Genomic DNA, 23,034 nt, shown 5'->3' on the forward strand with positions numbered 1-23,034 from the left:
GCAGCAGCTGGTCTTCCACCTCCCCTCCTACCGAAAGGAAATATCAGACTCACCGCTGAAAACCATGACAGCCGAAATGTCCATCACCGTGAAGAAGGGAGAGAATTCGGGAGGTTTGGGGGTGGAAATCTTGATAGCTGCTCATGCAGGTCTAACACTAACTCCTGGGAATTTATACAAAGCGGGGAGCTTGTCATTTCCCCCACTTCACTTCCTCTCCCTCTTGTGCTTTTCTCTCTCTCTCCCACCCTCTGGAGAAATTATTTCCTGGACCCCCCGGGAAAGACTCCCCGGACCCCAGTTTGAGAATCACTGAACTGATTCATCTCAAACAAGCTGATGTCCCACCACCTTCCGCCTGTGGAGCAACATTACAGGCAGGAAGGTCACCGGGTTCCTGCAGTTCACAGCTCATTCTACCCAGTAAGTTCCTCTCTACAATTGAGCTTCTATTTGTTTCTTCTCTCCCCCTCCTTCTTTCCCCCAGCCCTACAGAGGTCCTCGCTGATCTTTCAGTTCCCAGTTCCCACACAGGGTTTATACCCGGAATGTTAACCTGGCTTCTCTCTCCACCTGTGACTGAGACCCACACCCATCAGTTTACAGCTGGCAGGAGGCAGGGAGACGGTGTGAAATTATGGGATGGATCTGTTAGTGACCTTGAATCCCGCAGATTCTCAGCGGTGCCGAGTTTTTCCCGCCGTCATTCCATCCCGGGCGGAAGATGGGAAAGATTCTCCCAGTGAAAGTGTGGGTGAAAGTGTGGAGATGGGACATGTTGTCCGCATTGTAAAATGACACCTGTCCACCCTCATAGTCCAGGAAAACCCCGATCTTCCGGGGATTCACAGTCGGGGTGAGGGGGGTCGGTGAGGGGGAGGTGGCGGCTAAATAACCTCTTCCGGGAAACAGCCCCACAATCCAGAATCCGGACTCGGGGATCAGGTCGATTAACTCTTTCCTGTTCACAGACTCTCGGGCCACTCCGAGCCCCCACAGAGTCTCCTCCCCCACCCCCACCTCCCAGTAATGTCTCCCTGATGTAAATCCCTCTGATCCCAGGACACAGACCCGGGGATCAAACCTCTCCGGGGTTTCAGGGAGCGGCTGCCGTTTGTCTCCGAGTCTCACACTGGTCCGGTCCTCAGACAGGATGAGCCGGGGATTCGCTGTGTTCAGATCCAGAGTCAGAGAGGCTGGAGCTGGGGGAAAGTTAAAATAACACAGTCAGTGATTTAGAGAGAGGGGCTGGGGAGGGGGAGAGAGTGTGAGGAAGGAGCCCGGAGAGGGAGAGAGGAAGTGGGAGAGAGAGAGAGAGAGGGAGAGGAAGTGGGAGTGAGAGAGAGAGGGAGAGAGTGAGAGAGGGAGAGGAAGTGGGAGAGAGAGGGAGAGAGAGGGAGAGAGAGAGGGAGAGGAAGCGGGAGAGAGAGAGGGAGAGAGAGAGAGAGAGAGGAAGAGGAAGAGGGAGAGAGAGGGAGAGAGAGAGAGAGGGAGAGGAAGTGGGAGAGAGGGAGAGAAAGTGGGAGAGAGAGAGAGAGAGGAAGTGGGAGAGAGAGAGAGAGAGAGGGAGGCGGGGAGAGAGAGAGAGAGGGAGCTGGAAAGAGATTGAGGGGGGGGGAGGTGAAGTTGAGGAGAGAAAATGGCAGCAGAGGAGGGAGCAGGAACGTGGAGAGGGAGAGTGTGGGTGGACTGATGGAGAGGAAGAGGTGGGAGAGAGTGAGAGCAGGAGGGTTTGAGAACATGGAAGCCGGAGAGAAAGAGAGAGAGAGAGAGAGACCAGCATGACAGATTTTGGGAGAGTGGGTAAGGAAGAGAGGGTGGAGTAAAGAGAGCAGGGGGTTGGCAGGAAGTGTGTGGGGATGTGAGTGTGAGATGAAGGGGTAGAGAGTGCAGGGAGGCAGGGAGAGTGTGATGGTGTGTGAGGCAGAACAAGATGGAGGGGTGGAGAGTGCAGGGGGGCAGGGAGAGTTTAAAGGCGTGAGAGAGAGAGCGAGCAAGAACTGGAGGGTGAACGCAAATCGGGCAGAGTGAAAAAGAGAGAAGGGGAGGGCTTACAAGGGTGGGAGAGAGAATGTGAAGGTCTCAGAGAGAGTGGGAGACTGCTGAGAATGTGAACGAAAGCAGAAAGGGGAGGGGCGAAAGTGTAGAAGAGGAAAGGGAGAGCGTGGGAGGAGGAGAGGGCGTGGGAGAGGTATAGTGGAATGATGAGGAAAGGGGGAAGGAGAGGAAGGAGAGAGTGTGTCTGGGTCGGTGGAAGAGAGGGCGAAATGGGCCTGACAGGGACAATGGGTGGGGAATGGAGGTAGAGGGCGGGAGGGACTGATATTAGATCGAGCAGGAGCATTGTTGAGAGGGTGAGTGCATGGCAGGAAGAGGGAGAGTGTGTGTGGAAGGGGAGAGAGAAAGATTGTGGGAAGGGCAGAGGTAATAATGAGAGCAGAAGTTAAAGAGGCAAAGAGAAAGGGAGAGTGGGAGGTGAGTGAGAGAGTGTGGGGACAAGGGGAGTGAGAAAGTGTGGGTGGAGAGAAGGATGGGGGAGAAGAGGGAGAGCGTAAGGACGGGAGAGCATGAGTGACAGGGTGTGGAAAGAGATAGTGACGCAGGGAGAGAGAGAGTATGAGAGAGGGAAGAGAGATTGTGAGAAGGAGAGCGGGAAGGGGAAAGATAAGGTTTGGGAGAAAGGGGGGAGGAAACAGCAGGCTGGAGAGAAAGAGAGCTGGAGAGACTAGGTGGGGAGTGATACTTCTGCGAAACAGGTATGAAAGTGTCACCACACAGATTGTATACAATCTGAGCCTGTAAGGTACCAAAGAAAATTAAATTACAAGAACGCTATGATTAGGAGCAGGGGTAGGTCATTCGGTCCCTCAAGCCTGCTCGACCATTCGACGAGATAATGGCTGATCTGATTGGATATATTCAATGACTCAGCCTCCGCTGCTTGCCGGGGAAGAGAATTCCAAACACTAACCACCCTCTGACAGAAAACAAATTCTCCTCATCTCAGTCTTAAATGGGAGACTCCTAATTTTAAAACTGCCCCCTAGTTCCAGATGCCTCTCCAAGGTAAATGTCCTCTTGGCATCCACCTTGTCAAATCCTCTCAGCGTCTTACACGTTTCAGTAAGATCACCTCTCATCCTTCTAAACGCCAATGAGTAAAGGCCAAACCTGTTCAACCTTTTATCATAAGATAATCCATTCATCCCAAGAATCAGTCGAGCGAATCTTCTCTGAACTGCGTCTTATGTAACTATCTCATTTCTTAAGTAAGGAGATCAAAATGGTACACAGACTTCAGATGCAGTCTCACTAAGACCCTGTACAGCTGTAGCAACAATTGCATAGTTTAATACTCGATTCCTCTTGCAATAAACATGAACATTCCATTTACCTTCCTAATCACTTGCTGTACCTGCAAAGTAATTTTTGTGATTCATGTACCAGATTGTCCAGATCCCTCTCTACTGTAGAGTTCTGCTGTCTCCCTTGGTACATTGCGAGGTCAGACCCCAAATTTGATACAGTCCCAGGCAAGACCCTCAAATTTGGTTATGATCTGCTTAGTGACCATTAACTTTTTTATGTTAGTTGACCAGATTTGAAATCCCAGTTGCTTGCTAAGAGGATAAATCCATAAGATTCCATGTTTTGAAACAAACAGAAGAATTTTACTAACCAAGAGTCAACAATGCAAACAGATAATATTATCTCTTATATTCTAACATAAAGAATTAACATGAGGTAAACATTAATTAACTGGAAAACTGCGGTCGAACACACCACAAACCACATGGTTAATGACAGACACGAGTAAGGCAAATCACATGAACTTGCTCATAATCTGCCAAAATGTCAATTATCACCATTAAAAACCCCCCGGAATAATGGAGGATCAAAGGACAAATATCAACAAGGAACTGCAACACAATATTATTAGTTTAAAAAAGAGTACAAGAGAAATTAATGGGACTTAAAGTAGATAAATCCCCTGGACCTGATGATCTACATCCCAGAATGTTGAATGAGGTGGCTGTAGAGAAAGTCGGTGCATTGGTGGTCATCTTTCAAAATTTGAGACACTTTGGAATTGTTCCTGCAGATTGGAAGGTGGCAAATGTAACCCCACTATTTAAGAAACGAGGAAGAGAGAAAACAGGGAATTACAGACCTGTTAGCCGAACATCAGTCGTAGTGGCAATGCAAGAGCCTAAAATTAAGGATGTGATAACGGGACGCTTAGAAATAATGGGAAGCTTGGGCAGAATCAACATGGACTTGATGAAAGGGGAATCACGTTTAACAAACCCCTGTTGGAGTTTTTGGCGGATGTAACTAGGAGAATAGGGAAAGGGTAACTGGAGGATGTCGTTTATTCAAATTTTCAGGAAGCTTTTGATAAGGTCCCACAACAGAGGTGTGCAAACAAAATCAGAGCAAATGCAATTTGGTGGAATGTACTGGCTTGGATTGAGAACTGGTTTATGGGCAGAAAACAAAGAGTAGGAATAAATGGGTCATTTCCAGGTGATCAGGCTGTGACTAGTGGGGTATCGCAAGGATAGGTGCTTGGGCCCCAGATATTCACAATCCATATCAATGATTTGAATGTTGGGATCAAATGTAATATTTCCAAGTTTGCAGATGGAAGTGTTAGTTGTGAGCAGGATGCAGAGATGATTGAAGGAGATTTGGAGAGGCTCAGTGAGTGGGCAAAAATGTGGCACATGGAATTCAAGGTTGAGAAATGTGAGAATATCCACTTTTGTGGGAAAAACCAAAATGTAGGGTATTTCTTAAATGGAGAGAGGCTGGGAAATGTTAAGCATAAAAGGGACTTATGTGTCCATGTTCATGAGTCACTGAAAGCCGGTACAGCAAGGAATTTAGAAGGAAAATGCTCTGTTGGCCTTTATTGCAAGATGATTTGGTTACAAGAGTAAAGGTGTCTTACTAGAATTATATATAGCCTTGGTGAGACTGCATCTGCACTAATATGTGCAGCTTTGGTCTCCGAACATGAGGAAAGGTATATTTGCCATAGACTGAGTGTAATGAAGGTTCACAAATAAATTCCTGGAATGGAGGGATTGTCCTGAAGATGCAGAAAATTTGGATTTATTTTAAAGTGCCAGCTAGGACCAGCAACTCGGTTGCCAAAGCATACACAAACAATCACCGCCTTACATGAAAGCTAAAAACTTGTACAAAGGGCTCAGCTGTAAATTTGCAATTAGGAAATGGGAGACACACATGGGCAGGGACTCAGGATGACTCGATCAAGACATGGGGAAGGCCATTTAACACCATTTGATAGCCCCGAACCACACCCAGTCAGCCCCCGTAAAACTTTTGTCTAGAACAAACGCATATTCTTTGTTGTCTCCCAAAAGGATAATGCCCAGTCTCTGCACTGCAATTACTGTACAAGAACACAATGATCAGATTATTGTTTTGTGGCCTTTGTCTAACTAGCACCATTAAGTTGTAACTGGTAGTAAAAAATATATAAACTGTGCTCATTTGAACTTCGGTGGAGAAGCGCCTGGATTGCCCAGCGTTAGCTGCCCGCATGTGTAATAAAGGAACCACTTGAATATTGCATCTGGACTCCGAGTGTTGAAATTTTGTACCAGAGTATTCCTCGGACCTTTCAGTCCTGTGAGCAAAGATTAAATAGACGGGTCCTTTGCTCTCTGGAGTTTAGAAAAATGAAAGGTGATCTCATTCAAACATACAAAATTCTGACATGACTTGACAGGATAAATGCAGCAAGGATGTTACCCTGATTGCGGTGGTGGGGCGGTCGAGAACTAGGGGACGCAGTTTCAGATTAAGGAGCAGGACATTTAAGACCAAGATGAGGAGGAATTTCTTCACTCAGAGGGTGATGAATCTTTGTAACTTTCTGTCCCAGACGACTTTGGAGGCTCAGTCATTGAGTATGCGCAAGACTGAGATGGATAGTTTTCTACATATTAAAAACATCAATGGATACGGGGATAGTGCAGGAAAATGGTGTTGAAGTAGAGAATCAGCCATGATTTCATTGAATGCCAGAGTGGGCTGGAAGGGCTGCACGATCTACTCCTGCCAAGAGTTAATCTACTCCAGTATCTTGAAAGGGTTAAACAATTTTAGTTAGAATTGCCTGTTAGTAACAATAAAATATAAGCAGAAAAGCAGAATGGGAGAACAGCAGATGTTTTTCAGACAGAATAAGAAAGGAGATGGGCAAGGCAGGAGAACAAAGAACAAGGTGAGGGAGTGAGTGGATGTTGAAGTCAGGAGGCACAGACTCCTGCACAGTCAGCAGGAGATGGTGCTCGTGCGAGGGTGAGAACAATGTCGAGTGTCTGTATACATGGGAAATAAGTGACAAAAGCCGAAGGCCTCTTTAAGCATGTGATTGTGAATTGACAAGATTAGATTACGAGTCTGTGACTAATTGTGTATAAAAAGATTTCGCTGTAATCTGCACAGCTCGGTCTCGGACTGCCCAACGCTGTCTCTCCCTACGTACGCTTGAATCACTAATGAAAGATCGTGGCCTGTACCTGAGTTTCCTGGTAGTTTGTAGGGCAAACTACAACCTGCTGACCGCAGTTCCACTCCAGCATCTCAACACAGGCACGGTCCCAGCTCCTCAGCTGAGCTGCTGCACCAACTGCTACTCCCAACTCTTTAAACTCAATACAAATGAACACAAATGGTTGTTCACTGTCCTTTGAATTCACCTGAAAACCTGTGACCTCCCAGCAGGGTTCAGCCCCCTTGCCCTGAGACAGGATCTGAATGTATCAACCCTTGGTACATTCTGAACCTTAAATGTTACTATCTCCAGACAACAAAAAGGTTATTCCAAAACAAAAACAGAATTACCTGGAAAAACTCAGCAGGTCTGGCAGCATCGGTGGAGAACTTCTCCACCGATGCTGCCAGACCTGCTGAGTTTTTACAGGTAATTCTGTTTTTGTTTTGGATTTCCAGCATCCGCAGTAGCTTTTAGCTTTTTGTTTTTAACAAAGGTTATTCCCACAGGTGTGAACTTACAATCGCTCCACACCGAAAATACACAGTCAGAACTCCAAAAATATAGTTTTAATCATCCTCTCTATTAAAATAATACATTGCCTTGATATTCTTCCTGCCAAGTGGACAAGTTCATGAATTTGGACATTATAATCCACCCGCTAAGTTAACTATCAATTAATCTATCTAAATCCTTTTGTAGACTCTTCCTGTGCTCTTAACAAGTTAAATTCCTAATATCTTTGTGTCATGAACAAATTTAACTACCATACGTTCGGTCCCTTCATCCAAGTCATTGATATAGATTGTAAATAGTTGAGTTCCCAGCGCTCATCCCTGTGTCACTCCACTAGTTACAACTCAGCAACCCAAACACAGGAGCAGGATTGGGAGAGAGAGAGAAAAAAAAACGTGTGAATAGAGAGAGGGGAGAGGGAGGGGGAGGGGAGGGAGAAAGGGTGATGAAGGAGTGAGAGATTGGGAGGAGTGGGGGTGTGGTCAGTGAGTGAACAGAGTGGAGCCAGAGTTAGCTGGAGGGGACAGTGACAATGATGGAAGGGGAGGGCTGAGATGGTGGAAGGGGGAGGGGAGAGAGGTTGGGAGGTGGAGCGGAGAGGGAGCAAGGGAGAGGGAGAGGAGAAAGAAAGCTGGAGGGAAAAGAGGGGGGATTGCGAGGGACAGTGTGCGGGACAGGGAGGACAGGGAGAGTATGGGTCCAAGATGAGGGAAGAAGTGCGGAATGGGGAGGGAAGACTGACTGGAGGGAAGTGAGTGAGAGAGGGGATGGATGGGGAGTGGAGTATGTGTAGGAATGGGCAGAGGGAGAGAACAGAGGCCACGGGAAGGGAGGTGGAGGGGAGCAGGGGACCAGGAAAGTGAGATGAGAGAGAAAGAAGGTGAGGAAGGAGGGTTGTGAGGAAAATCTGCAGGGGGGGAGGCAGAGGGAGCATGGGAGCAAGAAATCGAGGAAGGGAGGACTGGGGGGAAAGAGGGAGTGAGTGGCGAGTATAGAGAGTGGAGGAGGGGAGAGAGCAGAGACGCGGAAAGAGCAAGTGCAGATTTGGGTGGGTGATATTGGGGAGACAGTGTGTAAGGGAGCGTAGAGTGTGAAGGGGCCAGGCAGCAGTGGGAGGGATGTGGGCATTGTGTCATCCAGCGTGGACAGGAGCATTGAGGAGCTGAGAATAACACTGCTGCCTCCCCCATCTCCATATTGTAAACAGGAAAATAAATGTGCTCAGCTTTTCACTGTCGCCGACATCCATGTCCAGGAAACCCAAGGCTCAGGGCTTGAGTCTCAGGACATCTCATTTTTTGGACAGAGTCCAAAACAGCACCAACATTAGCAGATGGATGGCGCCTAACGTCTGTTTTCGGGACTGCCCTAGTCCCTTAAAAACATCCCAGCCCAGTTATGAGTTGGACTAGATAACGGAATCTTATAGTGCAGAAGGAGGCCATTCAGGCCATCGTACTTGTGCAGGCTGTCCAATTTAATCTTCTAGTCCAGCTTTTTGCCCGGATCCCTGCATATTAGTCCATTTGAGAACATGTTCAATTCATTTTTGAAAGTTCCTATGAAATCCACATTTTCAGACAATGAATTGCAGATCATGAACATAGTCTGTGAGATTTCATTTTTGCTCATTACCCCTCTAATTCTTTTGGTGATTATTTTAAATCTTAGCCTTTAGTTACAGACACACTTAACAGAGTAAACAGATTCTCCTGATCTGCTCAATAAAGCCCCCATAATTCAAATTCCTGCATTAAATCTCCCTTTAAACTTCTCTGTTATAGGGAGAGCATTACCAGTTTATCCAACTACCCTGTAAACTGAAGACCCTCATCAGTGCTATTGTGCTGGTAAGACCCCCCTGTACCCTCTCCAAGGACTTGACATCCTTCCTAAAGTGTGGTGTCCAGAAATGCAGAAATTACTCCTCCAAAGGCATATTTGACGTGCTCATTGGTGCAAACACTGCACCTGAAACTGCTCCTTTCTATACCCGTGCACTTGCACATGAGGGACAAGTTCACTATCCAGATTTTCTCATCCAGAAGGCGATCAAGAGTCAACAGCAGATGCCCCAAGGTGACATGGAGACACAGGGGGAGGGGGTGAAATTTGTTATGGACGGTTGTGTGACTTGGACAACACTGAAGTAGCAGCTCGGAACACATTCCTCTCAATATCTGTTTCCATTAACTCCGATGGAGATTGATATTGAGCACGATCTAAGCTGGGTTACTGATTTACTGTCTGATTTTCACATATTGCATTACCATCCAAACAAGGTTTACTCTTTCTGAAACTCTTTTTCAACTGTTTAAAAATAAAGACAGTTTTAACTAGGCACACAGACATTTCAGGACATGTCATTGAGGTGGTGGCTCACCAACAGGCACTCCATCTACAGCAACTTTCATAGGCAATGGCCTCTCTGGATATGTGTGAATAGCTTTCTTACTGCCTTATCAAGATACAGATATTACATCCATAGCTGCCATACACCTGGAGATATCCCCTGCTGAGAGCAGGAAATGACCACATGCAGGTGGAGGGATTGATAAGGCATGAAACACAATTGGATGACCCGAATCAAGGTATTAACTTATATCTCAAGGGACCAGGGTCAGAAAGGGATATAAAGCCACAGCCACAGGGACAGCCAGGAAAGCGTGACGTGGTCAGTCACAGGAAGTCGTGCAGGAGAAGTCATTCAGCAGACTGACCACGTGGGAATGGGCTCCGACAAGCGGATCTCACTGAACAACTGGTGTTGGAAGTGTATATTATTGCATGGTTGGCTAATAAAGGTTTTGAGGGGTTGTTTAGGTTGGTCCTGTACTCATCAGATCTCAGGGTCGGGAGGGCATGTGGAGGTGGATCAGAATAATGCCCAGTGGAACGAAGGGAGGTTCAAGCATGACAGAGGGGAGTGGAAAGCTGATACTGGGTGGGTTAATGTGATGGGGGGAAGTTGGTGGGTGGCAGGGGGAAGGGTAGAAGTTGGCGGATGAAGTTTGGAAGGTGACACACACCATTCTTCAAATCTGACGTTGACCACGCAGTTAGTCAGTAAGTAAGATGCCTCGAAGTGGGAGCAAGGTCTTTTTGGTGGGTGGTGCTCAAGGTCAGCACAAATGGCCGACTAAAGGGACACCCTAATAATTATGAGGAAACTGGATGTCATCGATGCTCAGTCGTGTTCTCCCCTCTATGGTGAAGCCCACACGTCAGCAGGTTTATGCCCATCTCATCACATCGAGATCCCAGCAAGGTATGGACCTTCCTTTCATTCTGTCCATTCGCCATCAGCTGCAGTCAGAGGCAGGGATGAATGGAGCGAGAGAGGTGGAAGCCTCCAAGGAGCAAGGGTGGTGGCCAACTCATGACTCCAAAACTCCATCCCCCCAACTGAATGGTCATGCCTGACAAGGGCTCATGTGTTTAGTCTTTCTATGTTAACAAGGCAATGTAGGGTCTCGAGGGTAGTGGAGGGTATTAAAGGAACTATCTCGGTGATTGCCGAGCAGGATCCTCAGGGACAAGGAATACCCCAAGCAAAAATGGCTGATGATGCCAGTTCACCACCCGCAGAGTACTGCTGAGGAGATACAATGATGGCTATACCCCTACCAGGTCCCTGACTGAGCAGGTGATTGAGCTCCTAAAGATGAGGTTCAGATGTTTGGATGGCTCAGGCAGTGCTTTCCCATACTGAGATTGTCTCAGATCATCATTGTCTGCTGCACCCTGCACAGCCTCGTGATACAAATGGGGGATGTGTTGCCTGAGCGAGACATGGGGAAGCAAGATGTCTGCTCCGATGAGAAGGACAATGAAGGGGATGGGAGGGCCAGGATGTGGCCAAACCACATGCAGAGGCTATAGCTGGAATATGATGTGGTAGACAGGCCCATACCAATCTGATAGTTACCAGATTCCAGGCAGAGTAAGCTTCCGGGACATTTGTTGAACTTTTTGGTTTTCTATCCTTTGGAGGCTGGAAGGCCCCAGCACCTTCTTGTTTACTGACCATAGGTTTCGCAAATGTACCTTTATTTATGAGAGCAGAATTAAATTGCAGTAGTGACATCTTCCCTGCTGTTGGTTTGAGCCTTGCATGTGCTCAACTATAATAAAATGCTGAACCCTGGCGCCAAATGTGCTTATTAGGATCTGCACCATCTCCTGCAACCTCAGGCACCTGTAAGTAGAATTGTGATTTCAGCAATGCACTGACAAAGTCCTGAACACGACAGATTGGAAGGAATGTCAAATCTAAACTTTCCAGAGATGCACTATCCTGATTGGGCATTCTGAATACACTTGTGTGTCACTGACTGAAAGCTGACGCATTGGTCCCAAGTGAAGCCCTAGATGGGTCCATTATTAAAGAAGTTCAAGGCAGGGGTGACCTTCAACGCCACCAGCATTGGATTCCCTCCAAGCCCTTGTGGCCGCAGCTCATTGTGGAGAAGCTGGCAGATAGATCCCGGGATCTACGAAGGCACCTCCAGCATTGCCTTTCACCCATTTGTAGATATGAGCACCGCCTGTGATACACCTGTGGTCAGGCCAATGGCCGCCATCTTGACTTCCCTGAGGCCGGCTCTTGCTAACCCTGACACCTGCTCTCAAAGGGGAGCCGACCTAGCAGAGAGCTCTTTCAACCATAACCAGACAGGGAGGAGCAACATGAGAACGTTTGACCCCTATAAATCGCTGTTCCATGCATATTGATGAGAGATTATCATGTTCCTGCCCCCCCCCGGTCACCACTCACACATCATAATCGCATATCCCTTGACATGTTTATCATGCCAACAAGTTTAGGGGTTTCTTTGTAGTCCACTCACTGAGTGCCTCACCTGCAATATGCTTTGCTGAGGTGCAAGGCCCCTGACCCTCCAGTCACAGAGACACCTACGAGTCTGAGTCTCAGATGGACTTTAGCTTTAGTGGAAGACCGTGATCTGTCATTGTGGCACCCACAGCCAAGGAAAACTTCTTTCCTGCATGGACCCGGCAGAGGACAGTTAAAGCTGCTGATCATTCACATGGATATCCGCACAGTCCTCAGCACAGGTCCAATCGACACTCCCTCTCCTCGTGCTCTAAACAAGCAACGATCCTTCAATGATATCCAATGCACTTTGGTTAGACACATGGCAGCATGATATCATTGCCATAACAGAAACCTGGCATATGGAGGGGCAAAAATTGCAGATTACCATCCCCGGATATAGAGTTTTCAGGCAGGGTAGAGAGGGGGATAAAAAAGGTGGGGGTGTAGCATTATCGGTTCAAGAATCAATGACAGCTGAAAGGAGGGATGACATCCAAAATGAAGCATCAAATAAGGCCCTATGGGTGGAGCTCAGAAATAAAAATGGGGCAGGCACACTACTAGAATTGTACTCAGGCCCCCAGATGGTGGAATGGGACAAATATGTAGGCAAATTTCTAAGTGCAAAAACAATAGGACAGCAATATTTGGAGACTTTAGCTACCCTAATATGAATTGGGATGCAAACAGTGTGAAGGGCACAGAGGGCACAACATTTTTGAACTGCATTCAAGAGAACTTTCTTAGCCAGCACATAACAAGCCCAATGAGAGGGGGCGCAATTCTAGATTTAGTCTTAGCAAATGAACCTGGGCAAGTGGATGAAGTAGCAGTGGGTGACCATTTTGGAGATACTGACCATAAGACAGTTAGATTTAACACCATTATGGAAAAGGGCAAATAGAAAGCAGGGATAAAAGTTCTAAATTGGGGGGAGACAAATTTTACAAAGCTGAGAGGTTAATTGGCGAAAGTGGACTGGGTAGAGTCATTAGACGGGAAAATGTTGTCAAATCAGTGGGGGTTATTCAAAAGCAAGATTCTATGGGCACAGTGGAGACATGTCCCCATAAAAAGAATGGTGATACTGACAAATCTAGAGCCCCCAGGTTACACAGAAGCAGACAGGTCAAGATGAAGCAAAAAAAGAAGGCTCATGGCAGTCACTAAAAGCAAGTCTAGAGGAGTATAGAAAGTACATGGGTGAAGTAAATATGTAAATTAGGAAAGCAAAGCGAGGATTTGCAAAAATGTTGGCAGGTAAAATCATATAAAACCCTAAGGAGATTTGCCAGTACATTAAGAGCAAAAGAATAATTAAAGGAAGGGTAGTGCCTATCAGAGATGTACATGGTAACCTGTGCGTTGATGCTGAGGATGTGGGCTGGGTTCTCAATGCGTACTTTGTCTCAGTCTTCACTAAAGAGAGGGATGATGCAAACATTCTAGTTCAAGAGGAGTAGTGTGAAATATTAGATAAAATAAGTATAGTGAGAGAGGAAGTAATGGAGGAACTGACATCCTTGAACGTGGATGTATAACCAGGACCACATGGATTGTATCTCGGGTTGTTAAGAGAAGCCAGGGAGGAAATAATGGATGCCCTGAGGATTATGTTCCAATCCTCAATAGAGACAGGTGAGGTACCAGATGGTTGGAGGTCTTTGAACATTGTACCATTATTTAAAAAGGTTGTGAGGGATTGGCAAGAAAATGATAGGCTGGTCAGCCTGACTTCAGTTGTGGGTAAATTATTGGAATCAATTCTGAGAGGCAGGATAAAGTGTCACTTAGAAAGGCATTGATTGATCTGGGATAGCTTGCATGGTTTTGTAGGGGAAGATCATGTCTTACTAACTTAATCAAAATTTTTGAGGAACCAACAAGGAGGATTGATGAGGGTAGTGGAGCAGACATTGTCCACATGGATTTTAGTGAGGCATTTGACAAGGTCCCACATGGCAGACTGGTCAGGAAAGTGAGATCACATGGGTCACAGGGAAGGTGGCGAGTTGGATCCAAAATTGGCTCAGCAACAGGAAACAAAATGTCATGGTCGATAAATATTTTTGCAAATGGAAAATAGTTTCCAGTGGTGATTGACAGGGCTCAGTGTTGGAGTCCTTGCTGCTTGTTGCATATATTCATGGTTTGGGCGTAAATATGGGAGGTATGATTGGGAAATTTGCTGATGACACAAACATTTTCCCTGTAGTTGGAAGTGAAGAGGGTAGCTGTTATCTCCAGAATTATATCAATGGTTTTGTTGAGTGGAAAAATTGAATTCAATCCGGATAAGTGTGAGTAATGCATTTGAGGTGGGGCTGAGGAAGTGAGAGACGTTGGCGTGCATGCCGCATATCCTGGAAGGTGGCAGTACAAGTGGGTACAGTGCTCTAGAAACCATATGGAATGCTTTTCTTTATTGGATGAGGTATTTAAGTCCAAGGCAAAGACGTTGTGATGGAACTGTATCAGATGCTGGTTACCACAGGGCACAGATTTACAGTGATTGGTAAAAGGATTAGAGGGGAAATGAGGAAAATATTTTGCGCCCAGAGGGTGATGGGCATCTGGAAGTCTTGGCCTGGTTGGTGATTTAGGCTGAAATACTCAACTCATTTGAAAGGTACCTGGATCTGCACCTGAAGTGTTGTATCCTGCACAGCTATGTACCAGGAGCTGGAAATTGGGATTAAAATGAGCGGCTAGTTTATTTTTTCTTTGGCTGGCGCAGGCACAATGGCCTGAATGGCCTCTTACTGCGCCGTAACTTTTCTATCATTCTATGGTTAAAAACCTTTTATGTGAGGCCTACTGCCACCTTTGATAATGGAGATAAAGTAGACGAGCACGCCACCAAATTCTCCATGTGCGGTCGACAAAGGATTTAGGCAAATGCACAAACATCTCTTTAATATTACACCCAAATCCCTCTTGCAGTCAAGAATAATGTGCAGCCTCTGGTTTTCTACTGTTAAGAAGACAGCGTAGAGCTTCAGTCTCTTAGCCTTAAAACTGCATCCGTGCCACTCACATAGCAGATTTAACACTGATTGAGTACTCGTGGCAACCACCACATCTCACATCAGGGCAACAGCTGCAGGAGAAACAATGACCTCGATGATTCATCTTGGTCTCCTTCCAACGTTACCAATGTCATAGATGCCAGTCTTCAGCTGAGGCAACTGATTGCACATGATCACAAGTAAGGGATGAACTCACTGGATACAGCAAAGGCAATGGACACTAACAACATCCCAGCTGTAGTACTGAAGATTTTAACTCTGAAATTAGTGACACCCATAGCCAAATTGTTCCAGTCGACTTACAACACAGCCATCTGCTCGACAATGTGGGAAATTGCCCAAGTATATACTGCCGACAAAAAGCAGGACAAATGCAATGCGGACAATCAATGGTCCAACAGCCTACTCTTCAGGTAAGTTGTAGAATGTGATGTTGACAATGCCATCATGTGGCACTTACACAGCAATAAAATGCTTATAATCCTCTGTTTGCATTCCACCAGAGCCACTTGAAATCGAATCATTTAGATAAAAATGAAATAAAGATGAGCAGGTGATGTGTTGCAGTTGCAGCAGGTGGGGACCAGAGGCTACCCGTCTGATTCATGGCAAACACATCTGCAGTAAGTGTCTGCAGCTTGAGGAACCTCAGCTCTGAGCTGATCCACTGGAATCCGTGATTTGGACAGTGCAATGCACTGGAGAAGGGTAAAGTTACCGGAACATTTTGTTCCAGGAGGCAGTGACACCCTTAGGTATTCCGATTTGTTCAGTGGTCAGGGAAAGGGAAGAAAGTCAGGTTAGAAAGTCCAGCCTTTGCAATTGCCCAACAGATTCAAAGCCCTTGCACCTCATGTGGACGAGAGCATGAATGCAGGGAGGATGAGCAAACTGACTATGGCACAGTGGTGCAGAAAGCTATCCAAATGCAAAAAGGAATGTCATTGTAGTAGGGGACAGGTTAGTTAGGGGGATAGAAACTCTTCACTTCAGGCAAGTGCATGCATTCCAAAGGCTGTGTTGCATGTCCTGTGCCAGAGTCAAAGTAATCCTCTCAGGGCTGGCGAGGAACTTGGAGTGGGAGGAAAAGCATCCAGTTCTTATAGTCCCCGTGGATACTCATATTGATAGGACTAAGAAAGAGGTTCTACTGAGAGAGTATGTGCAGTTAGGCACTAAATTCAAAGGTAATAATCTCTGCCTGAGGCATCAGCTGATTGACATGGAGTGAATACGATCAGAGAATTGGATGTGTGGCTCAAAGATTGGTGTTGGAAAAATGTGTTTCAATTCATGGGGCACTGGCACTAACGCTGGGGAAAAAGTGAGTGAAACTATTAGAATGGCCTTCACTTGAACCACGCTGGAACCAGTGTCCTGGCAAATTGTACAACTAGGTCTGTGGAGAGGACTTTAACCTAAAGAGTGGGGGAGGGGGAGGGGGAGGAATTGTTCATGTGTGGGGAGGTTTTGAACATCCATGAAGGCCCTGCCTTTTCAACCTCACCCCACACCTGAGGTGTGGTGACCCTCAGGTTAAGCTCACCACCAGTCATCTATCTCCAATGAGAGCGCAGCCGATGGTCCTCTGGGACAATGTTGACTTTCACTTCACAGTTTTCATTTCCTTACTTAAGGGAGTTATATTTATGTCTTCGAAGCAGTTCAGGGAAGGTTCGCTAGGCAGATTCCTGGATGAAGGAGTTGTCTGATGAAGAAAGGTTGAGACATTTAACCCTATACTCTTGAAGTTTAGAAAAATTAGAGGTGATCTTAGTGAAACATATGTGATTCTGAGGGAGCTTGATAGTGTTGATAGTGGGAGGATGATTCCTCTCGTGGGGGTATCTAGAAGCAGTCGACATAGTTTATAAATCAGGGGTCTGTCTCCCTTTTGAGATAGAGATGAGTAGGAATTTCTTCTCTTTGAGGGATGTTAGCCTTTGGAATTCTGTTCCACAGACAGCAATGGAGAAGAGGCTGTTGTATAGACTCAGGGCTGAATTAGACAGAATTTTGAACGACAGTGGAGTTAAGGGCTATAGGGAACAGGGAAAAAGGGCAGTTAAAGCCACAGTTAGATGAGCCATGATCTTATCAAATGGCGGGACAGGTTTAATGGGCCAAAAGGCCACCTGCTGCTCCTATTTCTTATAATCTTATGAAGATCATACGACCACAACCCCTCACTGGAGGAACGTTGGATTTCCTGTTTCCCTCACACCCCTGGAACTTTGGAGCTCATTTATTCCCTTCACAACTGGAATTATAGTTAAGAAAATTAATATAAAAGTTTTACCAGGGTCAATGGAATTGATCATTTCCCTCCAAGCTCTGTACTGTAAAGGTCCTATGAACTTTCCGATAGACAGGGCTGCAACATCTGCTACTGAGAGTTTCGGAGTGTCATCACTAATCCTGTAAATATCAAAGAATTAATGCTATAAATTCATCCCATTTGAGCATTTTAGACATGATTTAAATGGTGAAGCTACCCCAAAATGCATATCTTTCAGCATTTTTCATGTTAGAACAAATGTGATAGAAAGTGAAATTTCTCTCTACAACTGAGCAAAAGATAACTTTGAAACACAAGGGCAGAGGATGGAAAGACTCAGGATTCCTAGCCTCTGACCTGTGCTTATAGCCATTGTATTTATATGGTTACTCCAGTTCAGTTTATGCTCAATGGTATCCCTCAGAATGTTGATAGTGGGGGATTCTGTAATGGTAATATCAAGCGACGGAATATCAAGTGGCGACGGTTAGATTCTCTCATGTTGGCGATAGCCATTGCCTGGCACTTGTGTGGGGAAAATGTTACTTGCCAGTTGTCAGCCCAAGACTGGATATTGTTTAGGTCTTGCTGCATTTGGACATGCAGTGCTTCAGTATCTGAGGAGTAACAAATGGTGCTGAACATAATGCAATCATCAGCGAAAGTCCCCACTTCTGACCACTTATGATGGACGGAAGGTCAATGATGAAGCAGTTGAAGATGGTTGGGCATAAGACAGTGCCCTGAAGAACTCCTACAGTGATTTCCTGGAAATGAGATAATTGACCTCCAACAACCACAACCATCTTCTTTTGAGATAGTTATGACTCGAACCAGTGGAGAGTTTTCCTCCGATTACTATTAACTCCAGTTTGGCTAGGGTTCCTTGATGCCACACTCGGTCAAATGATGTAATGTTCAGTCACTCTCACCTCACCTCTGGAGTTCAGCTCTGCTGTCCATGCTTGAACCAAGATTAAAATGAGGTCAGGAGCTGAGCAACCCTGGCAGAACCCAAACTGAGCGTCAGTGAGAAGGTTATTGCTTAGTAAGTGCCACTTGATAGCAATGTTGAAGACCCCTTCCGTCACTTCACTGATGATCGAGAGTAGACCTACGAGGCAGTACTTGGCCAGGTTAGATTTGTCCTGCTTTTTGTGTACATGATATACCTGAGCAATTTTCCACATTGCCGGGTACATGTCAGTTGTACTGGAACAGCTTCGCTAGGGGTGCGATAAGTCCTGGAGCACAAGCCTTTAGTACTATTGCCAGAATATTGTCAAGCCCCATGGCCTTTGCAGTATCCAGTGCCTTCAGCCATTTCTTAATATTACGTGGAGTGAATCAAATTGGCTGAAGACAGGCATCGGTGATCCTGCGGACTTCTGGAGAAGGGCGAGATGGGTCATCCACTGGGTACATCTTGCTGAAGATGGTTGCAAATACTTCAGCCTTAATTGTTTGCACTGATGCGCTGGGCTCCCCATCATTGAGGGTGGGGTATTTGTGGACTCTTCTCCTTACGTTAGTCGATTAATTGTCCACCGCCATGCAACGCTGGATGTAGCAGGACTGCAAAGCTTTGATATGATCCATTGGTTGTGAGATCACTTATCTCTGTCTATCCATTGCTGCTTACACTGTTTGACATGCAAGGAGGCCTGGGTTGTAGCTTCACCATGTTGACACCTCATTTTTAGGCATGCATAGTCCTGCTTCCGGCATGCCCTCTTGCACTCTTATTCAACCAGGGTTAATTCCCTGCCTTGGAGATAATAGTCGAGTGCAGGATATGCTGAGCCATGAGGTCGCAGAGTGTGGTTTAGTAAAATCTGCTGCTGCTGATGGCCAACAGCGCCTCATGGATGCCCAGTTTTGAATGAGGGTATCCTCAATGTGAAGGCAGGAGTTCATCTCCACAAGGACTGTGCGGTGGTCACTCCTACTGCTGCAGTCATAAACAGATGCATGTGCGGTAGGCAGATTGGTGAGGATGAGATCAAGTACGTTTTTATCCTCTTGTTGGTTACCTCATCACCTGCCACATACCCAGTCTAGCAGCTATGTCCTTTGGGACAGAACCAGCTCGGCCAGTAGTGGCGCTTTATGAAAAAATCATTCATGAGATGTGGGTATCGCTGGCTAGGCCAGCATTTACTGCCCATCACTAATTGCCCTTGAAAAGTTGGTGGTGAGCTGCCTTCTTGAACTGCTGCATGCCATGTGGTGTAGGTACAGCCACAGTGCTGTTAGGGAGGGAGTTCCATTAACGAGTCACTCTTGGTGATGGTCATTGAAGTGCCCGATCCAGTGTATATCCTGCACCCTTGCCACTCTCGGTGCTTCTTCCAAGTGGCGTTCAACATGGAAGAGTACTGATTCATCAGCCAAAGAGTATGTGAGGGAGGGGTGGGGGGAGGGTGTTGGCAAACGGGTTGCTACGTGGTCATCATCAGTATGTTTCCTTGCCCATATTTCATCCGATGCCATGAAACTTCATCGGGTTCCGAGTCGATGTTAAGTACTCCCAGGGCAACTCCCTCCAAACTTTATACCACAGTGCTGCCAAATCTGCTGGGTCTGTCTTGTCGGTGTTAAGGATACAGGTCAAGGTTCTATACTGGAATAAAAACAAAACCTGTTCCCATTTAACATGTGACTGTCTCGGTTTGGTCAGGAGCCTTGCAGGGACATGGATGGTCAACACCATGGAAACATGGACGGTGTGGCTCTCTCAGGGTCAGTCGGAAGGCCACAGCCGCACCAACAGCAGTCTGCAGCCTGCAAGTGAGCACTTCAGGACGGCATGGCATCTTGTAATTTAATACAATCATGTGGACCAGTTATAAGAAATCTAATTTAATATCTGCAATAAAACATGTCATAACAATAAAAGACTGGTGCTTAAACCATAAGCAGAGTTATTGTCGCCCGATGAACGGCACTTTAATGTTGCGATTGTAAGTAGAAAAGAAATTCATAACAAAACCTTTCTGAGTTATTTTACCAAATCGTGCAGAGTTTCAGCAGAAAACATGTCCTACCTTCTCTTCCGACAAGCTTCCTCCTGAAATAAATGAATCACGAACAGTGAGGAGCACAGTAACAGATTTAGAATCATAGAAAGTTTACGGCACAGAAAGAGGCCAGTCGGCCCATCCTGTCTGCGCCAGATGAAAAACAAGCCACCCAGCCTCATCGCACTTTGCATCATTTGATCACCAGCCCTGCAGTTTACAGCACTTCATGTCAATATCCAGACAGCTTTTAAATGAGCTGAGGGTTTCTGCCTCTACTACTCTTACAGGCAGTGAGTTCCAGATCCCATAACCGTCTGGGTGTAAAGGTTTTTCATCATCTTTCCTCTCATCTTTCTATGCACTTTAAATCTGTGCCCCCTGGTCACTGACCTCTCTGCTAAGTAAATAGGCCCTTCCCCACCCACTCTATCAGGCCCCTCATAATTCGGTATATCTCAAATCGCCCCTCAGTCTCCTCTGTCCCAGGGAGAACAACCCCAGCCTTTCCAATCTTTCCTCATAGCTGCAATTTTCTAGTCCTAGTAACATCCTTGTAAATCTCCTCTGTACCCTCTCTAATTCAATTACTTTTCTGTCATGAGGTAACCAGAACCGCACACATTTCAGGAGGACATAAACAGGGCGGCTGGTGAAATGAGCAGACTCAGAGCATGTTAGATTCAACACGGAAGTGTAAAGTGATGCATTTTGGCAGGAAGGTTGTGGAGAGTCAAATAAACTGGAACTCAACATCAGTCCCGCTCACAGACACAGTGACTCTCACACACCGTACCAGACACACCCACACCCACTCACAACATGAACTGGAACTGGATTACAATGGGCGGTCCAGGTGAAAATTAAACTTGGCAACACGGAAATAATCACAAAGCAAGTGTGAAGATCAAGAAAACTGATTCTCAGGAGGTTACAGGTATTCTCGGGAATCTGCAATGTGGAAGCCGATTATTTCGGGGAGACCGCAGAACTGCCACGAAACAGACAGAAATGTGCTTAACTCCGTTTTTATTTATTCAGTAAATTCTATATTTATTCCACAGTTATCAGTTATTTTGTGACTGTGTGAAGTTTCATTGAACTGACCCGCAATATATTCCCTCACCTTTAAAAATATCAACTCGTCCTTTTGCTTCATCTGTTTCTGCAACTTTGAGAGCTTCTCCTCAATAGAATTTAAATTCTCTTCAATCACTCGAAGGTTTTTCTCCATTATTTCTAGAATCCTCTCCTCTTCTTCCCTGAGATCTCTGAGTAGTCGCTGCTCTTTCTCAGTGAGAATCTGATGCATTTTAGTGAACTCGGATGTGATGTGGGTCTGCAGACTGCTCGACTGTTCCTACCAAATGAAATGTGAAACATAATTAATGTCCCGCGATAAAGGGAGCAAAACTGACCGAGATCCCAGAAAACCAGCACAGGGAGACCTTACCCTGACTTCGGAAATCTTCCGCTTCTGTTTCTGTTCCGTTTCTAGAACCGCCGATTTCTCCTGTGTGAGAGAATCTAAGGAAGATTTCAGCTGACCCTGGGATTGGGAGAGAAAAACACAGAATTGAAGTGTTAGACCATGAAAATATGATAAAACTATCAACTTAGAAAATATATCCCCTTTTACCTTGTAGATTTCAACAGCATCTTTAATCGGTAGGAAGTTGTGAGATTTGTGTTCCCGCGAAACTACACAAGTGACACAGATCAATTTCTTGTCAGTTTCGCAAAACAGCTTCAGTTCTTCCTGATGTTCCTCACAGTGAAGTTTGCTTTCCGTCTCTTTCAGATCCAGCTTTAATTTTCGAACTTTCTCGGCCAGATTCGCTAAGGCCCGATTTGCCCTGAGGTTTCTTTCCGGAAACTCCTCTCTACATTCCGGGCAGGAGTTTATCTCCTTCTTTTCCCAACACTGGCTGATACAGGAGCGGCAGAAGTTGTGTCCACACTGCAGTGAAACCGGATCAGTGAAGAAATCAAGGCAAATGGAACAAATTGCCTCCTCGGTCAAACTCCGGACCTGTTCTCTGGAAGCCATGTTCACACTCAGCACTTCCTGATTCAAACCACTTTCAGTTTCGATGTTGCTGCCGCACACCCTCAGTACAGTTATTTTCTTATAACGTTCACTTCGATCCTCAGGGAATTATTATTCCATTGTAGTCTATGTCCTCGTGACTTCCACACAGGACAGTAAAAATAACACGCCCAGTCTAAAGGGGGAAAAGCAGAGTTGAAGCACGGAGGGGAATAATTGAAACCTGTCGAGGGCGGGTTGGGCTCCAGGGAATGTTGACAGTGGAGAGAAAGAGAGAGAGAGAGGGAGAGAGGATGGGGAGATCGGTGGGATCGAGATTCTATTGCACTTTTCTCCAGTGTGAGCTTGCTGCCGATTACAAACCGTCTGGTGAAACAAGGTGTGAGATCCAGATCCTTAAAATGCGTTCCTGATTGCAGTCGCTCACACTAAGGCAAAAAGTACCATAACTTCAAGAAAGCATTTCGAGAGATAGATTCAGAGAATTTAGAGGGTTCGACCTGTCAAGTTACTTTATATTTAATAAAAGAAAATCTTGTGTTTTAATAGCGCCTTTCGCAGCCGCTGGACGTCCCAACGCGCTTTGAAGCAGAGGAAGTACTTTAGAAGGGAAGTCACTGGTGTCACGTTGGAAAATACATCAGTCAACATAAGAACAAGTCTGAGTTCTGTACCGAAGCATCTGGAATGAGACGCGATCCCACCACTTGCTGATTCAGAGGTAAATAAGCTACCAACGAGCCACAGCTGACAGATGGCACTAAAATTA

At 46.0% G+C, this 23,034-nt stretch overlaps 1 protein-coding gene across 1 annotated transcript; it reads right to left on the minus strand.

Moving 5' to 3' along the window:
* Window positions 1-292: 292 nt before the first annotated feature.
* LOC144695349 (zinc-binding protein A33-like) lies at window positions 293-22,280 on the minus strand. The gene is made up of 6 exons (XM_078566247.1): window positions 21,855-22,280; window positions 21,669-21,764; window positions 21,342-21,575; window positions 20,243-20,265; window positions 17,217-17,335; window positions 293-1,202 (listed from the first exon to the last, which is right to left on the minus strand). The coding sequence occupies exons 1-6, from the start codon at window positions 22,263-22,265 to the stop codon at window positions 652-654; spliced, it is 1,434 nt and encodes a 477-aa protein (XP_078422373.1). The 5' UTR covers window positions 22,266-22,280; the 3' UTR covers window positions 293-651.
* Window positions 22,281-23,034: the final 754 nt, after the last annotated feature.

This window comes from Cetorhinus maximus, chromosome 21 (genome assembly GCF_964194155.1).
Source record: "Cetorhinus maximus chromosome 21, sCetMax3.hap1.1, whole genome shotgun sequence".
NCBI lineage: Eukaryota > Metazoa > Chordata > Chondrichthyes > Lamniformes > Cetorhinidae > Cetorhinus > Cetorhinus maximus.